Consider the following 20,675-nt stretch of genomic DNA (forward strand, 5'->3'; position numbering starts at 1 on the left):
AAATTTTAAGATATAACCTTGTTAAATAGAATACTTAAGACATAATGTAATAGGTATGGTTATGTATTCAATAATCAAATACAAGTAAAACATAAAAAATTGCAAGTCGTCATTGCATTTTTAAAAAATGAAAGATATGATAAAAAAATAAAAAATTTTAAAGCTTGTACTTAAAAAATTACAATTATATTGCACAAATTCATATAATATAATGGTAAATTATCAGAACTTGATTTAAAAGTCTTTTTTTTATATATTTCGTTTAATTTAAAAACCAAACAATTTTTTACTAGACTTTTATAATTTTTTCCAGTACATTTTTTAATATTTAAAAACTATTTTATCAGAACTGAGTTTTATATCATAATTTAGACACAAGAAATTAGTTCAAATTGCGAATTCACAAATCACATTAATGCACAGACGATTGTTAACAAATTAGGTGTAGTTGTTAGTTAATTAATTATTATCTTTTCAAATTTTACCACTTTTATGTTCTCTACAAATAATCTTAGTAGATTTAACTTGTATCTTATTTTACTTTACAAACTGTAAAGAAATATTTAGTCCTGAGAATTTAAGATCTTATCATGATATATGAATTAATGTTTTGAACTTTTAATCAAATTACTAAAGCTATACTATCTATAACATAAAAAACAAGATATTTCAGTTTTATGGGTGTTTTATTAAAACGTCAAATATATTGTACATGACATTATCCATTCGAATAGTTTTAGTACATGGTAATGGGGAAGAAACAGCTTACAACTTGAGCTTAGTTCTTCTCCAATGACGCCTCTTGGCGTTATATCTGAAAACAAAGCCAAATAGAATACATTAGTAAAACATAACTATTTTTTCATCAATACATTTAATTATTAAAGAAATAATACATAATAGAAATTATGTACAATTTACAAATTCTTTAGTTTAAAAATTTTAGACTGTAATTTTTGATACATACTCCATGTTTTTTTTTAAATTGGAATTATTCGTTTTTATTCAAGTATAGCACTTTTAATAAAAACGACCTGTATTACACATAGACACGGCGTAAAAAGTGCATGTCACGTTCACCATTACAGCACTCTGTTTTTGGCTGGTCTCTATACACTAACCAATACCGTGTTTCTTTTAAGTTGAGAAAAAATTGATAATAAATTATTGCTGATGTGGAATATTCGGGAAATGTTATTAAAGAATGCAAACTAGAATCATGTAATCAATATATACAAACAGAGTCGACATGGCAAGGCCACAAACGCAGTCGGGACCACCAGCTATGTTGAGGCCTGGGCATTAAATACAATGTGTGTGATTTGCTACAGTAAAATAACTGTTAAGTTGTATAAAATGTACAGATAAAATTGTTTTTGGGGTCCCTTAAAAGATTTAGAATCCGAGTCTCTCTAGGTTGACCCTGTATACAAAGAAAGCCAGTTGAAATGAACAGTAATTGCATTTAGGTCCATGGAGTCATGCGTTTTTAAAGTATGGGAAACCCGTCACTTTAGATTACAGCTCTAAATGTTTCAAGAAATATTGGGACAATACGAATGACCTGATATTGTTCTCGTTTATTTCTACTATATTACGGTATTTACCTACAATTTTGTTAGTAAATACAACTGCATGAAAAAAAATACATATTCATTCGGGCCAATGATAACCAAAAACCGAATTTCGCAGTTGCTCGTTCAATATAAATCTTAACAACAGAACAAATGTATTATACCTGATTGTGTTTCCAGTTCTCATCCGAATCCACTGAGGAATTGGACGATTCTGTTTCATTTTCTTTGCAAGCTTCTGCTTGATTTTGAACGACTTTTTCGACGACTGTAAAACAACACATGTGTGGAATTAGAACAAACATTTTCTCAAGTCGAAATAAATGGACGCGGCTATCCAAGGCTTCATTTATTATTTGTAAACATAGTCCTAATGCGTGTCTGGAAGTAAATTTAATTTAAAAAACTACTTACCATAGTGAATATTACACGGTCGACCGAAAAACAAACTCCACGTTCAGACACCAAACTCGTGAAGGAATATTGTAGATCGCGATTCGCTAATCGCTTCTAGTGGTTCACGTAAATTGAGGTTATGTTTGGAGTAGCATTATTCGAGCACAGTGTGACCAAACGTTTGACATACATATTTGGTAACACTGTAATTACTTCACACACACACACACACGCGCCATTTGAATTCCGAACCGCGCAGAATGGACATTGAACGCCACTCACAAAACACATATTATTATACTTTTACATTGAACTCCTTATAAAATCATTTATCTTGGAAATCTCTACGTGCAGCTAAAAATGAAGAAATAAAACTATTATTTTTGAAGTTAATTAAAACAGTAGTTTTAATAAGTAGTTACTTATTAGAATAAAAACCCAATCTACAAAAATCTTGGTAAAAGTGTATTAATTTTATGGATTAGATATTATTAAAAATTATATTATTTTCCACAAAGTTACTCTGGTTTTTATTTATACTTATTTTTAATTTATTTATTTTTTGGTATAGTATATTATAAACTGTACCAAATACTTTGTTTGTATCAATTATTGATTTTTTTTATTTTGTAAACTATTAAACAAAAGTTATGATTTATGTGTAACTACCGAGTTACATTTTAAAATTGCATAGTGCATATAGAATATTTTATTTTTAGATAGCATCTAAAAAATAACTTCATAGTCATTGAAGGTTTAAAATCAGTTAAGATTTTAAACTTCCAAAATTAGGAATCATTTAATTGGGTCATCTGGTTATATTTCATTAACCAAGAGATTATAATACTTAATAATTATTATAGTTATTTGAAATAAAAAAATTAGTTTGTTTCACACACTTCAAAAGTTAAAGAGAATTTTAAAACCCATATTCAATGAAATGGATCTCCTTTTACTATGTTATAAAATAAACAATAATTTAAGAAAAAATTTTAGAAATTAAAATAAATTATATTTTAGTTAAAATTTATTGAAATTGGGAAAAATTGTTTTTCCTGTCACTGTTCTTGACCGTAAGTGATAAATGTATAAACACATTTCTTTGTCCAAATTTAAATATTTAAATATACATTACTTAACACAAATATATTATTTTAAAAAATTACACAGCATAGCAATTAACAAGTGTTGAAGATCATGAGTTTGTTCCAATTTTATTGATAACTTGATCTTCATATTCAAGAACTGATTTCTCGTTATTAGGAAATAATTTCTCAATAACCAGTTTAATATCTTCTTCGGCTGAAACAAAATAATGACACTACTTTAAGACACCACTGTGCTGGCTTTTGTTGTTTTAATGTAAATAAACATAAATGATAATAAAAGGCTTAAAATGTGTAACTGACCCGGATTATTCGAAGCATCCATCAATTTGTGTACAATCTCTCTTGCAGTGAATTTGAACAGTTCTCTATTTTTAAATAATTTTTGTTTGTAATAAGGATTCAACAATGTTATAACCTTAGTGGATAGTTCAAATTTTTTCTGTTTTTGCTTTGCGTCTAACAACTTGGAATCGTTTTTCGGTTTACAATCTTGTCTTCTTTTTTCATTATTGCTATTAGATACACCTAATCTTATGCCTAATGATTTCTTTTTTGTGTCCACTACCAAAACATTATCGTTATCACTGTCGTCGCCAAAAAGACTAGTCATGTTACTCTTAAAAGGAGTAGAGCAGGTCTCACTCTGATCAGACAGTCTTGATTCAACGGCAGGCCTTTTGTAGTCATCGCATTTCAGTTCTGTCGTAGTTGCTTCTTTCCTCTTCGAACTGTTACACTCTTTTTTTTCGGTCAACGGTTCAATAATTTCTGCCAATTGGTCCAAAATAACATTTAAATCATTACTCTTTGATAGTTTTTTATCGTTGACTGTGGTTTTATCCGAACACTGAATTAAATTAAAATTATTGGTTAACGTTTTTTCACTATCGAAAATTAAAGGAGATTTTTTCACAGATCGGCTGCTCTTACTTTTAGTATCTGAACAAACATCGAAACGGCTTTTTGTTCTTTTTTTTTTGTTTGCTTTTTTAAGTAGATCAGACGCCATTGTAATTTTAAGAACCGGGTGTTCGTTTGAAGAAGACACATTACAATCGATGTTGTTTTTATCACAACTGTCTAAACTTTTTTCGTTACAAGACTCTTTATTATCGAAATCATCGCTGGAATCTTTTATTTCTATAATATCAATGGGCGTTTCTATTATTTGAACTTCGTCGTCAGAAGATATATCCATATCACTTGTTGTGTTTGTTTCGTATTTGGCTTTTTTCGTAACACATTCATCGCTTTCTTGGTTACTGTCTTTTGATTTGTCACAAGGAAAGACAAAGGACTTCATTGATTGTTGAGTTAGATAATCACGTTTTATTCCTCTCTTAACGATTGGGTCACTTTTTTTGTTGTTAACATGCGTTTGAACTAAATCGGAAGCTGTAATAATGGGCGGAAGAATAACACATTGGCTGGACGACGGGACATTTGATAATTTATCATTATTTGACATGCTCGAGTAATTCTTAATCTTCTCAAAGAGAGTAGATGTATTTGTGTCAGATTTAATCTGCGATATCTGTTAAACATAATGAACACTTTTTTTTAGTAAAAAATAACATATTGTTTTTATTATACTAACAAATTTAGCAATGGCTCTTCGATAAAGCGATACAACTCTTGAACTGTTGAATGCTTCATACTCCAAATTAACGGCTATACTATGAATGTCTTTGGGCGACACTTCTGTAGCATGGGAATCGGACAGAGAACATGCCTCTATATTCTTCTTTAAATGCTCTTCTAAATAACGCAACAATTCTTCACGCACCTTAACGATATTAAAATAGGAAAACATTTTAAAATCAAGTTTTTCGTCCACATGTGTACATAAAACTTACTGTAAACAACTAATTATTAATTTATAATTAGCCAGATAAACCACTTACAGATAATTGTAAGCCATTAACTTTAGTAGTTGTAGCCGATGCTGCTCGAACATTAGCATTCTTTATGACTTTTTCATTATCTCTATCAATATTTGACTGATTGGATCGCCTTATCTCAAACTGCCTTTTTATTTCCAATTCCAATTCGACATTTTTTTGGCAGTCGTCTCTATCTCCATCATTTAAATACTCCTCTGCCATTCTAGGACATAAGAAATACAAGTATAAACAAAAATATAATTTCAATTATATTGATCATGTAATAAGATTTTGATATATAATATACTCTTTAGCAGAATGACGACCTCCGCCATAAAAATCACTAGACACTAGCTGTTCATTTGAAACAAATGTATGCAGACGGTTGTTTATTCCATACATGAACACATCCAAATCTAACTTAACGGTTTTTTCATTTACGCAAACATCACATTTATCAACACAATTTGGTTTTCTGTCTCCGAAATAATCAGCGAAAAACTCGTGTCGACATCTATATTGAAATTACGTTTATTAGAAATTAAATGCAGTGGTCTTGTCATAGGCTAAGCGATGTGTGTACCCAACTCTCACTTTTCTATGTATGCGTGTATTCAAAACAAAAATCCCATATCTGTGGATAGTGTACACGGTTTTTGTTTTAATTACAGGAGTACATAGAAAAGTGAGAGGCGAGTACACCTCAGGGTATCAAGAATTTACACACAATGTATACATCTATGTGTCCACACCACTGATTAAATGTAATAAAATGTATATAAAATATTATTAGAAAATGACAACATTTACTTTACACTTTCACAGTATTGTATCATTTTTAAAAACATGTTGTAACTGCCTTTGGCTTTTTTTTGCTTGTCGTGTGTTTTAGCTTGGGTGATTGCAGATTTTAGAATAAAATCTAATGAACTCTTTGCTTGTTTTGAATGGTAAATTCGGCATCTCGCTTGCCTACCGTCTCTTCCCGCTCTGCCGGACTCTTGATAATATGCCGGAATACTTGACGGCATACCCCAATGAACAACAAATCTCACTGTTGCTTTATCGACGCCCATACCAAAACTTATAGTTGCCGTAATGACTTGGAAGTGGCCGCTCATAAATGCTTCTTGAACTGCTAGTCTTTCTTTGTCTTTTAATCCTATAAAAAAAGCCAAAAACGTCAAACTAAATATTTTCCTACAATAGTATCATTTTGTTAATACCAGCATGGTAAGGGGCTATAGACACTCCTCTTCGACTAAGAACCGTAGCGATTTCTTCGGTTAACTCTCTTGTTCTACAGTATATTATTCCACACGGTTGGTTCAACTAAAAAAATATCACGAAAACAATGAAAAAAGAGAAATCATCAAGTCTTGTCCACACTATTGAGCCAAACACCAACATACTCATCAAAGGTTTGTCAAAATACCAATATTAGATGGATCCCCATGCAGCATTTAGCTGTAACACATTTGTTTTTAAGATCAGAATTTGGCACGCCAATGTGGACGATTTCTTAGTTATTATTAAAAATAAAATCTTTGTTACAAGCTAAATTACCGGTGTAGTGTTTCCTTCATCGTCGTCGTTTAAACACTGATCGATAAATTCTTTTAAATGCTGGTATGAATTGCTGATTGTGTCGTCAAATATTACATCGTAATATAGATTAGATCTAAAACACGGTGTTGTGAACTTGGAAACTGGATTTTTGAGACTAAGTGCAGACATTATATCTTTTACTACCTAAAGCAAAAAAAAAAAAGTTTAAAATTTTGTTAACATTAGAATTTTAGTTATCAGAAAACAAGACAATATATAAACCATTCGACAAGAGAAGTCTTCTGTGCATTAACCAAAACTAATCATACCCGAAGTCTTCTCACGCAGAACAGAGTGTAAACACTTAATTATGTTGTACACATTTTATCTAGTACATACATACTTATACTATGCTATTACAAATCTCATATTTTTTAATAAGCATATTCCATTTTTCTTTTTATATAAAACATCACAATTTCTTTAAAGTATAACTTGATTGATAAAAACAATAGATTGACGGCATGTACATTTTTTGGCAACCAGATATTGGTTGCAACATTGTATTAATTAATAACCATAGATTTGTTTCGTCCATTTGGGTAATTCAAATCTATTTGGGTAATGTTACCAATCTATGTGTAATTTAAAATAACCAATAACTCGGAACAATTAATAATATCATATTATGAGAAACCCTCTTAAAAAATTAGAAGGTATACACACATAAACTTCAATAAAGAAGTTATGTTTTATAGCCCCCAAAAATATACACATGATATTGAGTAATATTAGAATATTACTTCAGCACTAGCAGTCGCAGTTAATGCTATCCAAGGAATTTGTGGATATAATTCTCTTAACTGGCCCAGTTTCAAATAATCAGGTCTAAAGTCATGACCCCATTGACTGACGCAATGAGCTTCGTCGACTACAATATAAGCCAACTTGTTTTTCCGCACTAAATAACTTAATAGTTTCTAAAAAAATAAAAATACATGTTACGTATGTCGTTATAAATGTAATTGTTACTGATTTGTTCACTTTAAAGAATTCGGTGGCGGCCTGTTCTGGAGTGACATACAACAGTTTTGTGGTAACTTTTACAGAGTACAGATCGTTGATTACTCGTTTTCTATCAGACGCAGCCATTTTTGAATTAATCGTTTCTGCACAAATCTTTAATCGATTTAAATGATCTATTTGGTCCTAGGAATAAACATTCACTAATTATTGTCACATTATAAATTATAATACGTACAAATACGTTCAGTAGATATTACCTTCATCAGCGCTATCAAAGGAGAAAAAACTATAGTGACTTTTGGTGAATGGAGCACTGCCGGAAGTTGAAAGCATAAGGATTTTCCGGAACCAGTTGGCATTGACACAAACACATCACAGCTGCCTTTATAAAATTAAAATTATTGAATATTAAGGTACATCAAAACTATAACAATAAAAAATTATGTATAATTGCAGTTTCGATCGATGAGTACAGTATAATGTGGTCAGTTATGAATTGTTGGTAATTTTTTTAAGTAAATATGAAATAATCTTAAAATTACCCTAAGATTAAAAAATACTTTTTAGTTTATTGTGTTATTTCCAAATTTGTCCTCAAGAAAACTATTTAATGTCATTTATATTTTAGACAATGATTAACTTCATAACTTGTAGTTTATATAGTAGCTTCCGAAGAACAGCGACCTAACTAAAAAAAACATCAAATTTTACTGGAGTGAATTAATTAAAAAAATATATTTTTTAACAATTATAGGTATATTTACAAAAAAAAAAATTGGATAACTCTGACAAAAAAACTAATTAATTCTTCGCAATTTTAAATAATGACTTTATGAATTCATTGTTCCTGATTTAAAAAATTTGCACTTGGATCGTGTTCTTCGGAAGGTTATAAAGAAACCTGATAAGCAAGTTTTTACTAATACAACAACATTCAAGCTGAGCCACAATAAACTATTAAACGTATGTTTGGATATTTTGACAAATACTGCAGTCATAAATATATATCTAAAGTTGACTAAGTAGTAAAATTCTAAATAGCCATTTGAGACTTAAGAATTATAGTTTATACCAATGTATATTATGCGCTGATTTCCTCGAGTAAAAGCAATCTATGAATACTCTAGTAAATACTTGGCAATAGAAAAATGCACTACTTCTTAGTTTGAATTATATATTTAATTATAAATACAATAGTTGGTTTTTGAGCCTTTGATTTTTTTTATGAAACATTTTTCGCAAAACACCAACATCCGACTACGTTGTAATGTAAACATTCATTTTGATTAAGCAAAAGGAAACTTCAAATATTACCGTGGAATTACATTATTATTTACTCCTTTGGTTAACTTACGTTCGAGTATTTTAGAAACCGCTTTCTTTTGTAAATCACTTTTAAATGACGAATGACGAAAATGAAAGTTTAAGTTTTTAGTTAAAATTTTAGAATTCATTATGATCGGTTTATCTTTTACCGAAGAGTCTTCGTCCGGTGACTTTGTGACTTTATCCATTCTAATTTCTAAAAAGAATTCGGTTTTTTTAGATGAAAATTCTACTACTCGGTTAATTGTTTAGTTAGTTATTTTTTCTTTAGTTGATATCTTATCTACATTCAACTTTGAAATATTGCCAAGCGCGCATATAACTACAATTTAATACATTAACGAAAAGCGGCATTATTCATTATATAACAAAACAAAAATATTGTATATTATTATTGTGATTTAATGGATACTGAATTTAATTGAGATAATAGATATTGAGTTTTAACATTGGCTGCCGTCTGCCCGCAACCCGTTAAAAATTGACAATTCTACCAAATTATCTAACTCGTTTTTTTTTTCTTGATATAAAATCATTATTTATTATTTTGTTAAGTTTTCTACGGCCGACGACGCACGCGCACTACACGTGTTTATAGTAAAATGTGATAAAAAAAAAAAAAAGTTGAAACTGATAAAAGGAGAACGTTCGTTATATCTAATAACGCTTACTGCGAATTTTTTCATTGGAGGTGTACAATAATTTGTTTAAAATTTAAATTCGAATAAAAAATTCATAGTGATCGTCGTGAAAAAAAGCTCCACAGAAGTCGGCTGATTACAAAAAAAATCTGTCCTGTTTTGTTCATAATATCAGATACATAAAAAAAAAAAAAAAATATTTAAAAACAATAAATGTTGGCTTAGAAAACGACGAGTAACGGTTTGTTCCAAATAAGTTAAATGGCCTAACGTTTGTTTCTACCAATTTTGGTCCGTTCGAGGGGTTTTGCAGTGCACTGTGTACTACATACTGTAATCAAATCGATGTCTTTTGTTTAACCGGAACGGAGGACTTTTTTTTAACGATTTTCGACTAAGGTTCAGGTGGACTGCAGTGGAAAAAAAACCGTTTGTATTGAAATTTCGCGTTTCCTAAACCAATCCATCATGTCGGATAGCGAAGAAACCCCCAAAAGTGTACCATCTACATCTGAAGAGAACAACGAACAACAGGAGAAAGATCAAAATTCAGGCGATGCAGATGCAGCTGATGCGGGTAGTGGTGCTACTAGTGCTGGAGCTCTAGAAGTGGCCGAAGAGAAGCCGTCCGACGAATACATCCGTTTACGCGTCATCACTAGCGACATGACCAACGAAGTGCACTTTCGTGTCAAGTCGGCCACCTCGCTTGGACGGCTGAAACGCTCATATTGCAGCAAAATGGGATTCCAAGTGGACGAACTCCGTTTTGTGTTCGACGGACATCGTATCACAGAAGACGACACCCCGAAGTCTTTAGGGATGATTAACGATGATGTGATTGAAATTTACCAAGAAAGAACGGGTGGCGGCGGTATGTAATGTCGACGATAATAAACACAATTTTTTTTTTATCTTAATTTTTTTTTTACTTGTAACATAAATGTACTGTATTTATTATTAAATAAATCTTTTGGTCAAAAATATTTATATAAATATAACAACAAGTAACATTTCAGGAACAGTACAAAATAAGTGCCGTTTTCGTTAGCTAAGGCTTATTATTTATTATTAAGTGTACTGTGACACGGAATTCATTACCTCTTTTTTTTTTCTCTGTAAGTTTTTAATCAGTTTATGTAATTTCTTTCAATAACAAAGGTATTTACACCATATAAAAGTAAAGTTAGGTTGTTCAATTCCTAATAAAGATATTTCAACACTTAACTGTATCAATTAAAGAAAGTAATTGTAATCCAGCGAAAATTATTAACAGATTTTTATTAGGTTACAATTTTCATTGTTTAAGTTAATAATTGAAATATTTTTATAAGTTTTTGTAGAATTATTTAAAAAATAATGCTTTAACTTTTTATTTTAAATAAATGATCATTTGATTTAAGTAGTTCCATTGTACATTTTTTTTACCACCTTTTATCTCCTCTATTCAGAAACCTCTTTTTTTTTAATTTGTTTAAGATATAACGTGAATGTGTATAGCACAGTAGATTATATGGTTTTCGAAACATGTTATAGAGGTATTGCGTGTTCGATTCTCATCCATCCACTGTAAAACAGACATTAAACACTCACACCTCTATCAAGCTTTGCTTACTCGGACAGAGAAATTGGAAATTAAAACGCACAGAATATTATGTACCTGGATATGAGCGTTACCTGTGTTTATAAAAGTAAGTTACATATATTTAAGTAATATATAATGTAAGCCAATACTTAAAACAACACATCTAGTCGTAACTGAGGCTATGTGCGATGAATTAATAAAAAAAAATTTAGTTTTTGTAAAAAAAATTATCAAGGTTTATTTTACATTTTAAACTTTTGTAGACATACTACATAATTTAACGAAAATCTACCTTAAACTATTTTTTCAAATATTCTGAATTCCTTAATTTTATTGAAATAAAATCAACAGCGGTACTGTGCGATAAAAAATCTTATCATATCATAAAATAAATATAATACACATTAAAAAAACAAAATTTAATCATCCATTATTAGGAAAATATTAAAAACAATTTCAATGTGAATTATTATTAACATACTAATAATTAATAAAATTAGCACAGTCAAATTATGTTTTTAATATTAAAAACATATTTGTACATGAAAAAAAAATTGTAAGCTAAATGTACTACAAAGATGATTAATAATGTGTACAAAATAAATATTAGCCAATTCTGCTAATAACAACAAAAATTATATTTATGATAATAAAAAAGAAAAAAAAATTATAAATAAACAAAATTTAAGTCAGTTTAAACAAAAATGTAAATAAATGAATATAAATAAAAATGAAAAAAATATTCCATCAGTATCAACTAACAATGATGGTTCATACTAATAATACAATTTTAAGCATAATATGAATACATATATTATAGTGCTTAAAACAATAAATCATTTTAAATAAGGACCAAACATATTTCCAAAAAGATAATCTACACAAAAAACCAAAATAAAATAAGTCAATAAAGATAATAAAAAAAATGGTCAAATAAGCGAAAAAAACAGTGGACACCCAAAAATGGATTTTCTTAACATTATATTATACATGAGAAAATATGTCCAACAAATATATTTAACTAACATTTCCCAAATTTTAATTTAATGAACAAACTATTCTCCTAATCGAGAACATAATATCTAATGATTTATTTATAACCAACACAAAACTATAAATTTATACGACATCAATAAAAAGTAATAAGTAGTCCATTTTTAGAAAGAAAAAATGAAAACCTAAATCCTTAACAAGAATAAAATTACAAAACTATTATTATTTGAAATGTAATCAATTGTGAACATTGTTGTAAAACGTCAGAAAACCTGATGGTCATTAATTATTTTGTTTGACCTGTTCATGTACAGAACTGTCTTCACTTTTACTTAATATATGACCTTGTTTTGCTGCGTCCAGTACACAAGTAGTGCAGTTATTATCAGACAAATTTTCACTAAACAGTGAATCATCCGAGTTATAAGACTCATATTTTCTCAACCGCTTAATTACATCTTTCAACTCTTTCTCTAGACGCATAGTTTTATTTTGATATTGTTCACACCAATGGCGAAGATTGGCAAGTTCTATAGCTTCTGATCTTGAAGAACATAGCTTATCTCTAATATATCTATGGAATAATATAGTAAAAAAAAAAAAAAGGATTATATATTTATTAATTTGAGTAAATTGTATTTAAACTTGCCCTAAGGGATCACTGGGCCGTAAAGGGTCTTGATACATTTCAGCTAAAATATTTGTGAATGTTGATAATATGCCCACTTCTTCCAAATATTTTCTGAATTCTTCATGTCTTGTATCAAACTAATAACAAATAAAATAAATTATATGATATATTTATAATTTTTACGCAAAACATTAAATTGTTTTAAGCTATTTATTTGTTATTAGTGAATTCTATGTAAATTATATTAATAAGAGTAGTTCACTAAATTAAAATAAATAAATATTGTTATTTATTTTTACACGTTGGAATACCTTTTAACTATTTACACCCATTCATACACGTATATATTAAATAAATAAAATTTTCTACAAATAAATTTATAATATAAATAGTCAAACAATTGAATAATATAAATTGTAGTGAACAATTTAAACTTGAAACAGTTTAATACATTTTAAAATAAGTAATTATTAAACATCGTTTTTTTTATTTTTATTATAGTCCAAGAAGCTAATCCTAGTTTACATAATATTATTGCAAAATATATTTTTTAGGTTTTTTAAATAATTTTTTTTTGCTTTGTAGGGGAAAGGAAACTTATTATCCTTTTAAGCCATATACAAAATATGTTTGTTACTTTTTGAAAGCTTTAAGATGGTAATGCTGAAGGAACTTCAGCAATGGTATTATACATCATGTATCATTAATTCTATAATATACATTTTGTTTTTAAGCTTAGACTATTTAGGTATTACACAATATAAATAACATAGAAAGAAGAATTACTTGCTGGTACATAGAAATCATTATATCCAAACTATATAAGCTTTTTTAATCACAGGAGAGTGTGTGGTAAGTATAAAGAAATGTTGACAAATAGGAATTTCACCAACATTTAGAAGGAACTAGGTTTAATCAAAAGACTAAGTTTAACTTAAAATCATTGTATTGTTCATATTGAACAAAGCTCAAGATAAAGGCTATGAACAAAAAATGAAGATATTTTGAACAACACTAAGTTACCTATATTATGGTTTTCAGTACGCCAAGTAATGTGTATTCGGACAATGTTAGCCAGCCTTATTATTATGTGGTACGGGTAAGACCAAGAAGAATAAAAAAAATTAATTTTAATTAAGGTAAAATATTGATACAATATTTCAATCTAATCGACAATCATCGTCTCTATCGATTGTGACGCCCACATTCTAGTAAAAATCACTTTGGAGATATTAAGTTTAGGTCGGGCAGCAAGATAATTATTTTACATACCTTATTAGACACACTGCGAGTATACGTTTGGCGGTGTGGACGCTGAGGTGTCTGCTGAGGTTCCTGATGCGAATCGTCAACAGCCGCATTAGCATTATTGTAAATTGGTTGACCGTTGTTGTTGTACTCGTCTTCCTCTTCGGTGTGGTACGCTGGTTGGGGTGTCGGTGGATAATGGTGGATTGGAGGCCAAGCGATAGAAGGATATCCAAAATGAGCGGGCATCGGAAAAATTGGTTGACCGGGCATAGAAAAAGCTGCGGACGGAGGTTGCGGGCGATAGATGGGTACCATTTGCGGCATTAATTGGAATTGCGGACAATCGCCCATTGCGCAAGGTATAATTATTTAATTATAAGAGAGGAAAACAAAAAAAAATAATAATAATAATATTAATAACTAAACAAAGCAGTACAATTTACAAAACGAACTAGAAAAGAAATGAACGCTACTCGTTCGACGTAAGATCCCTACTCAAAAAGAAAAAAACCGAAGCGTCGCCGACATTAAAAAAAAAAAAACAAATAAATAAACAATATAGTTTATTTTTGACCGGGAAACCCCTAGTTTTATCATATATACCAAGGTACATGTTTTTCACTCGGTAGTTGGCTACCATAGATTTATCAATATGTGATAGCCCGTCAACGCGGCTGCTGTTGTTTACCCAGCACGTCATATCATCACATAATCACCGCTTTCTGCTTATCAATGATAAACAGACTTGATTTATATTTTGTTATTTGAAAATATAACAAATAAATGTGTTCCAATTTAAAATTTTAATAATTATATTTACATATTATAGGCGTATAGGTGTTCTTGTAGGAAATGGAACTGCTAGTCGCAGGCTTTGATGACATCAAATTCAACGTTGAAATAGCATTAGACGAACAGCATGGAGCACTACCTTTGCCATTTAATGGAATGGATAGTATGTAAATTTGTTTAAATTGTAAAATATTACTTTTTATTGAAACAAGTTAATAGAGCTTAAAGCTCCGTTTGTATTAAGTCCAATTATTTATTTTAAATTAACAAAATTAAAGTAAAGATTAAATATCTATATATTTACATTTTGTTTATGACAAACTTTAACAATCTATAAACAACTAGTAAGAGGTGAAATTCAATACATTATTATTTTACATACAAAATTGTGTCGAAAATTTTCCCGATATTTATGACCGATGTGATAACTTATTGAATGTCTTGTAACGTAAGCAAATATTTTAGGCATTGACTACTAAAATAGAGACTAATTAAAAATGTTACTACTGTTTCTTTATATTCCGATATACTTATTGTGTACTAATCAATTTATCTTGATGTAACTAATAAAAATTTATTCACTTTATTTTTTTTTTTAATAAATATACACATCAAATTTTAGTAATACCATTCTGCAAAATGTCTATACAAAATGAAATGTTATAAGATTTTCTTAATATCGAGCAAAAAAATCTGATATTTGTCGTGACTTCAAAATATGATTACTTTTTAGGTCAACTAAAATTATTCTCGCTTAGAATTAAAATTGATTGTTATTGTTTTTTGTTAATGCGTTTGGTGGAGTTTTTTAAAGCATCAAACTACATGCTAGCAAGAGCAAGTGGTGTGGCAATCAATGTCTGCACACAGACATTGATTGCCACACCACTAAAACTCTGCTTAATGAGGATGTGGAGGACGTAAGAAATTAAAGTATAACTGAAAAATATGTATATATGTTTTCATACTTGTTTTTGGTTCATTGTAGATCGATTTGATTTTGTAATCAAGCTTACAGGAGATCAGTCATGTTACTTTTTACCAATTTCGAAGGTTAACGCTTTTCAAATTAAAAAAAATTAAAATTACAAAATTCTAGTAAACTTTATAAAAAATTCAAATCTGTTTTCAGATTTTTTCTTGCATCAATGAATTGATAGGCGTGATAAACAAATTATAAGTCTAATTTCCTATATTGTGGGTGAGATAGACAAAGAAAGGAAAATCCCCTTCTGTGACATAAATACATTCCTTTGCATTTCGTAATTGTAAACGTGTTGTAATTGACATAATTACATAATACATATTTAGTTCTACATTGAAGCTAACATACCAACAATTCATAAAAAAAAAATTAGTTTTGTTTTCAAATAACTAATCATTAATCAATAATTTCAGTTAATTTTGTAAATTAAACGTGATAACAAAGAAAGAATGTAATGTTCTATTTAATTATATTCTACTGTTTACTTGAAATTGAATACTAATGTTTTGCCAACTTTTATATTTCAGAATCCATTGCAGCAGTTTGCTCTTTTTACCCAAAAGGCGCATGTGCCAAAGGGGCCTTATGTCCTATGCGGCATGTACGCGGGGATAGAACTGTTGTCTGTAAACATTGGCTACGAGGTTTATGTAAGAAAGGAGACCAGTGTGAATTCTTACACGAGTATGATATGACCAAAATGCCTGAATGTTACTTCTATGCACGATTTAGTAAGACCTCAATGTATTTGAAAACTTGCATCTGTTATTAAATGCCAGCTTTTTATTTTTAAAGATGCGTGTCATAATAAAGAGTGTCCATTTTTGCACATTGATCCTGAAAGCAAATTAAAAGATTGCCCGTGGTATGATCGAGGGTTTTGTCGCCATGGGCCCCATTGTAAACACAAACATGTTCGCCGTGTCTTGTGTATGAACTATGTAGCTGGATTTTGTCCCGACGGTCCTAATTGTAAATTTGTACAGTAAGTACTAAGTGTGTTCATCAAAGTTGGTAATTGATAAAAAAACATATAAAACATTAACCATGAAATGAAAAATCACCATTAAACTAAATTCACAGAATTAAATATATTTACAAATGAGTAAATAGTAAAACATTTTTAGTTGAAAAATGTTCAAAAGTATTTTAAAATTAAATAAAATGTTTATATAACTTTAGATCTCTGTTCAAGCTACAAGTATTTTTTTTTATTATAAAATAAGTACAATTTTTAAAATCTGTTACTTAAAAAACAATAGTTCTACCATATTATATTATAGTTCTACAGAATTATAAAATCAATGGTTTTACACATTTATTAGCTTTCAACTGTTTAATTTTAAATATTTGTATTATACCTACTTAGTTTTAATGTTATTATTTGACCCGTAGTCCAAGATTCGAATTGCCTGCCTATCAACAACACGACGCCAATCAAAAAGATCCTAAAAAACTTGTGGTCATTTGTCATTTTTGTGGCGATACCGGACATAAAGCCATGTATTGTCATAAAATGGTATCGGATCTTGTGAAAATAAAACCCGAATTAGAAAACAACGATCAGGCGCAGGCAAACAATCAACCAGGATTCCAAAGAAAGTTAAAACCATTAGAAGAAGTTACTTGCTATAAGGTATAATAGTTATTTTCTATAATTTTAACATTCAAATATGAAACTATATAGTCGATAATTTATTATATATATGTGTATATATGTATGTTTTTTTTTTTTTAGTGTGGCTTCAAAGGACATTATGCTAACAAATGTCCAAAAGGCCATTTAGCGTTTTTGTCCTTGCAACAAAATCAAGCTCTTCAAAATAACCAAGGTACATGACAAAACTAAATTAAAGTCCAAAATATTCTTATGTTAATCATAATTTGTATGTGTGATATCTAATATTAAGATATTTATTGATAAATATATTTTGTTTTTTTTTTTTTAATAAAATTTGAACTCTATAGAGGACATGTTGTGGATTAATTATGATGAAACGATTTTTATCTATATCTTTTATCTTTTATTTAAAAAAAAATGTAATTAAAATTTCTTTAATAACATTATATTTTTTAATGTACTTAAGTATGAAATGTATTAAATTTTGTGTAATTTAAAATAATTTATAATTCATTATGTATTATTAACTTTTATGATGCATTTTTATTAACTTGTTAATAACATATTGTATTTAATGATAATTCTGATTAATTGTTGATATACTATAATGAGCTGATTATTAGTCAAGTATAAAAACATACTGGTCCAATAATTTATATTCTGTTTTATTTTACAAGCAATTTTTAAAATCTACATAATATAGAGAATAAATAATTTGAATATGACCTACAATGTGATTAACTTAGTGCAAGGCCCTCCTCATTTTCTTTAAAAAAAATTACAATATTTTACAAGGAAATTTTAAAATCTACATAATATAGAGAATAAATAATTTGAATATGACCTACAATGTGATTAACTTAGTGCAAGGCCCTTATTTTCTTTAAAACAAATTATGATTAAAAAAAAAATTGTTATTTCAATAGCGATCTAACGCATTCATTCAAATTTCCTGTATTGTATTTAATGATAATTCTGATTAATTGTTGATATACTATAATGAGCTGATTATTAGTCAAGTATAAGAACATACTGGTCCAATAATTTATATTCTGTTTTATTTTACAAGGAAATTTTAAAATCTACATAATATAGATAATAAATAATTTGAATATGACCTACAATGTGATTAACTTAGTGCAAGGCCCTCATTTTCTTTAAAAAAAATTACAATATTTTACAAGGAAATTTTGAAATCTACAGAATATAGATAATAAATAATTTGAATATGACCTACAATGTGATTAACTTAATGCAAGGCCCTCACTTTCTTTAAAAAAAATGATTATTGTTATTTCAGTAGCGATCTAACGCATTCATTCAAATTTCCTACATTAATAAATATTTTTTCTATTTGTATTCAACAGCAAATTAAACATTTACAAACAGTAAATGGCAAATTAAAATGTCTATAATAAAATTACTATTTATTGATATTGCACAAAAAAAATCTCCCACTGTTTCCCCCAGGAGGGATTTGAAACTTTTTCTTTATTTCGCCTTTTTAAGTGTACTCAATGTTTTTTTATTTATTATATAAAAATTAAATTGAATTTGTAGCAAACTTTATTTCTATTAAGGAATACCTAACCAACAAAAAAAAAAACTTAAAAAAGATTACAAGCAATATATTTTACCCAACTATATAAAGGTACTCGATAAGTTTCGCTTTGGGTTTTCTGGACAATATATACTAATTTTTATAAAATATAATATTGTTACATACTGTAATTTACTTTTTCGAGTCCGATTATAAAAATGTCAATAAAACAATAATAATACAATATCCGGATAAACCATCAAATAATAAAAATACAAATAAAATAAATAACATGAACCAAGTAAGTAAGATAAAATAAATCGCATAGAAGATAATATTTACTCATACGAATTTTATTGATATTTAATATTTTTTTATCATGTACAGTGCACGACTGGTTTTTCAAATTGTAATTAAATAGTTTTTTCTATTACATATTAATCAGAAAGATTATTTAAATAAAAACAAAACAAATCGCTGGAGTACTAAACTGCATATTTTATATTTAATAATTGTATAATTATGTAAAATAATTATTATTTTAAAACTTACAAGCATCTAAAACTATTAGAATAATTAATAATAATAAACTTTACCTGTATAATATTTTACTTGTATGTATGGTGAAAATATTTAAATTCCTATAATTGAGATATTTTTAAAAAAAGCTAAATAATTTGATGATTATAAGTTTAGTACATTTCTTAATTAATAAATGTATCGCATAGGTATATACTTGTTATAGGGTTTATAATATGTATATATCCAGCTTTAGTAAACGAACACCTCTTACAATTATTTTCAGTATCGTACTCTCATACAAGGTTTTATATTATGAGGAAGGGTCAATTATTATCATGTAGTTACGGTGGTTTATACATCCGCCATTGACATGAAATGATTCAATTATATATAATCGCTGGTCCAAAATATAAGTCCAATGTTTATAATATTATTATCCCAGCTGATAACTACCTACTAAAAAAGTACTTGTAAAATTTAAATATTTTATAATAGATATTTTAAGTCTAAATTGTTGTATTCCAATAGGCTTCTGGTACACCTTATCCCACTCGAGTGGGGTTGCCACTATAATCCTCTCTCTTTAAATTTCTTTGTTCGATTTCATACATCTAACCCACTCAACGCTCCTTTATAATCTGTTTACAAACAAAATTCATCCACTTTTTCGTCCGTCTACCTTTAAAAACATTTACTGCCCACTTCACTTCTTTACTTTCTTCCGTGCGCTTTTCTCCCCACTAGCATTTCTTCTGGTTTTTTTTTACTGCCCGACAATACTTCATTGGATTTATTGTGTTGTCTATTATTTTCTCTTTTTTTTTGCATTTATATTACTAGTCCTTTTATGCTTTAACAATAATTATAAAAAAATAGAACAATAGACTGTGAATAACGGAGAAGCAGGTCGGAGCATATTAGGGTACAAAATCAATATCTTTATGTAAATCACATTATACCATACTATGTTTAGTTTTTAAATATTTTTGTAAATTACCATATTTTGAGCATATAGTATCGTCGGCGGTAAAACCATAGTTATCTACCAAACATCTTCACTGTATAATACTTGTGTGTATTTGAAATACCTATACATTTGAATTGCCTCCCTATTTTAGTTAACAAAACTGGAAAAAAATGGGAATAAGATTATTACTACCCATATAACGTCTTTGTATTCACGGGCATCTAGTTAGCTAGATTAATTTAAAAATGTATATTATTTTTAAATGCGATAAATGTGTTGCTAGAT

The 20,675-nt window shown here is 28.6% G+C and overlaps 5 protein-coding genes across 8 annotated transcripts; 2 read left to right on the forward strand and 3 right to left on the reverse strand.

Annotated features, from left to right (window-relative positions):
* Positions 1-667: 667 nt before the first annotated feature.
* LOC126842780 (60S ribosomal protein L39) lies at positions 668-2,112 on the reverse strand. The gene is made up of 3 exons (XM_050579926.1): positions 1,989-2,112; positions 1,739-1,842; positions 668-814 (listed from the first exon to the last, which is right to left on the reverse strand). The coding sequence occupies exons 1-3, from the start codon at positions 1,989-1,991 to the stop codon at positions 766-768; spliced, it is 156 nt and encodes a 51-aa protein (XP_050435883.1). The 5' UTR covers positions 1,992-2,112; the 3' UTR covers positions 668-765.
* A 92-nt stretch (positions 2,113-2,204) lies between these two features.
* On the reverse strand, positions 2,205-9,364 carry LOC126842778 (ATP-dependent DNA helicase Q5). 4 transcript variants are annotated; one of them, XM_050579921.1, is made up of 13 exons: positions 8,891-9,364; positions 7,794-7,918; positions 7,555-7,719; positions 7,314-7,490; positions 6,529-6,714; positions 6,189-6,294; positions 5,773-6,124; positions 5,270-5,476; positions 4,984-5,185; positions 4,677-4,865; positions 3,380-4,613; positions 3,137-3,272; positions 2,205-2,324 (listed from the first exon to the last, which is right to left on the reverse strand). In XM_050579921.1, the coding sequence occupies exons 1-12, from the start codon at positions 9,048-9,050 to the stop codon at positions 3,166-3,168; spliced, it is 3,210 nt and encodes a 1,069-aa protein (XP_050435878.1). In that variant the 5' UTR covers positions 9,051-9,364; the 3' UTR covers positions 2,205-2,324; positions 3,137-3,165. The 4 variants fall into 4 exon arrangements, with proteins under 4 accessions (XP_050435878.1, XP_050435877.1, XP_050435880.1 ...); XM_050579920.1 differs by lacking the exon at positions 2,205-2,324 and having other exon boundaries at positions 3,033-3,272; XM_050579923.1 differs by lacking the exon at positions 2,205-2,324 and having other exon boundaries at positions 3,033-3,272; positions 7,794-7,914; positions 8,891-8,996.
* A 358-nt stretch (positions 9,365-9,722) lies between these two features.
* On the forward strand, positions 9,723-10,596 carry LOC126842779 (small ubiquitin-related modifier-like). The gene has a single exon (XM_050579925.1). It carries the CDS (start codon positions 9,972-9,974, stop codon positions 10,383-10,385), a length of 414 nt encoding a protein of 137 aa, XP_050435882.1. The 5' UTR covers positions 9,723-9,971; the 3' UTR covers positions 10,386-10,596.
* A 1,171-nt stretch (positions 10,597-11,767) lies between these two features.
* On the reverse strand, positions 11,768-14,474 carry LOC126843086 (uncharacterized). Its single transcript, XM_050580397.1, has 3 exons — positions 13,985-14,474; positions 12,731-12,849; positions 11,768-12,655 (listed from the first exon to the last, which is right to left on the reverse strand). The coding sequence occupies exons 1-3, from the start codon at positions 14,312-14,314 to the stop codon at positions 12,364-12,366; spliced, it is 741 nt and encodes a 246-aa protein (XP_050436354.1). The 5' UTR covers positions 14,315-14,474; the 3' UTR covers positions 11,768-12,363.
* A 224-nt stretch (positions 14,475-14,698) lies between these two features.
* Positions 14,699-17,718, forward strand: LOC126843109 (cleavage and polyadenylation specificity factor subunit 4). The gene is made up of 5 exons (XM_050580435.1): positions 14,699-14,918; positions 16,268-16,471; positions 16,536-16,725; positions 17,136-17,376; positions 17,479-17,718. The coding sequence occupies exons 1-5, from the start codon at positions 14,816-14,818 to the stop codon at positions 17,578-17,580; spliced, it is 840 nt and encodes a 279-aa protein (XP_050436392.1). The 5' UTR covers positions 14,699-14,815; the 3' UTR covers positions 17,581-17,718.
* The last annotated feature ends 2,957 nt before the right edge of the window (positions 17,719-20,675 follow it).

The sequence above is a fragment of the Adelges cooleyi genome, unplaced genomic scaffold (assembly GCF_023614345.1).
Source record: "Adelges cooleyi isolate 19-005CV unplaced genomic scaffold, UGA_ACOO_1.1 ACOO_flye_CR_arks_rails_tigmint_CR_PRNA_574, whole genome shotgun sequence".
Taxonomy (NCBI): domain Eukaryota; kingdom Metazoa; phylum Arthropoda; class Insecta; order Hemiptera; family Adelgidae; genus Adelges; species Adelges cooleyi.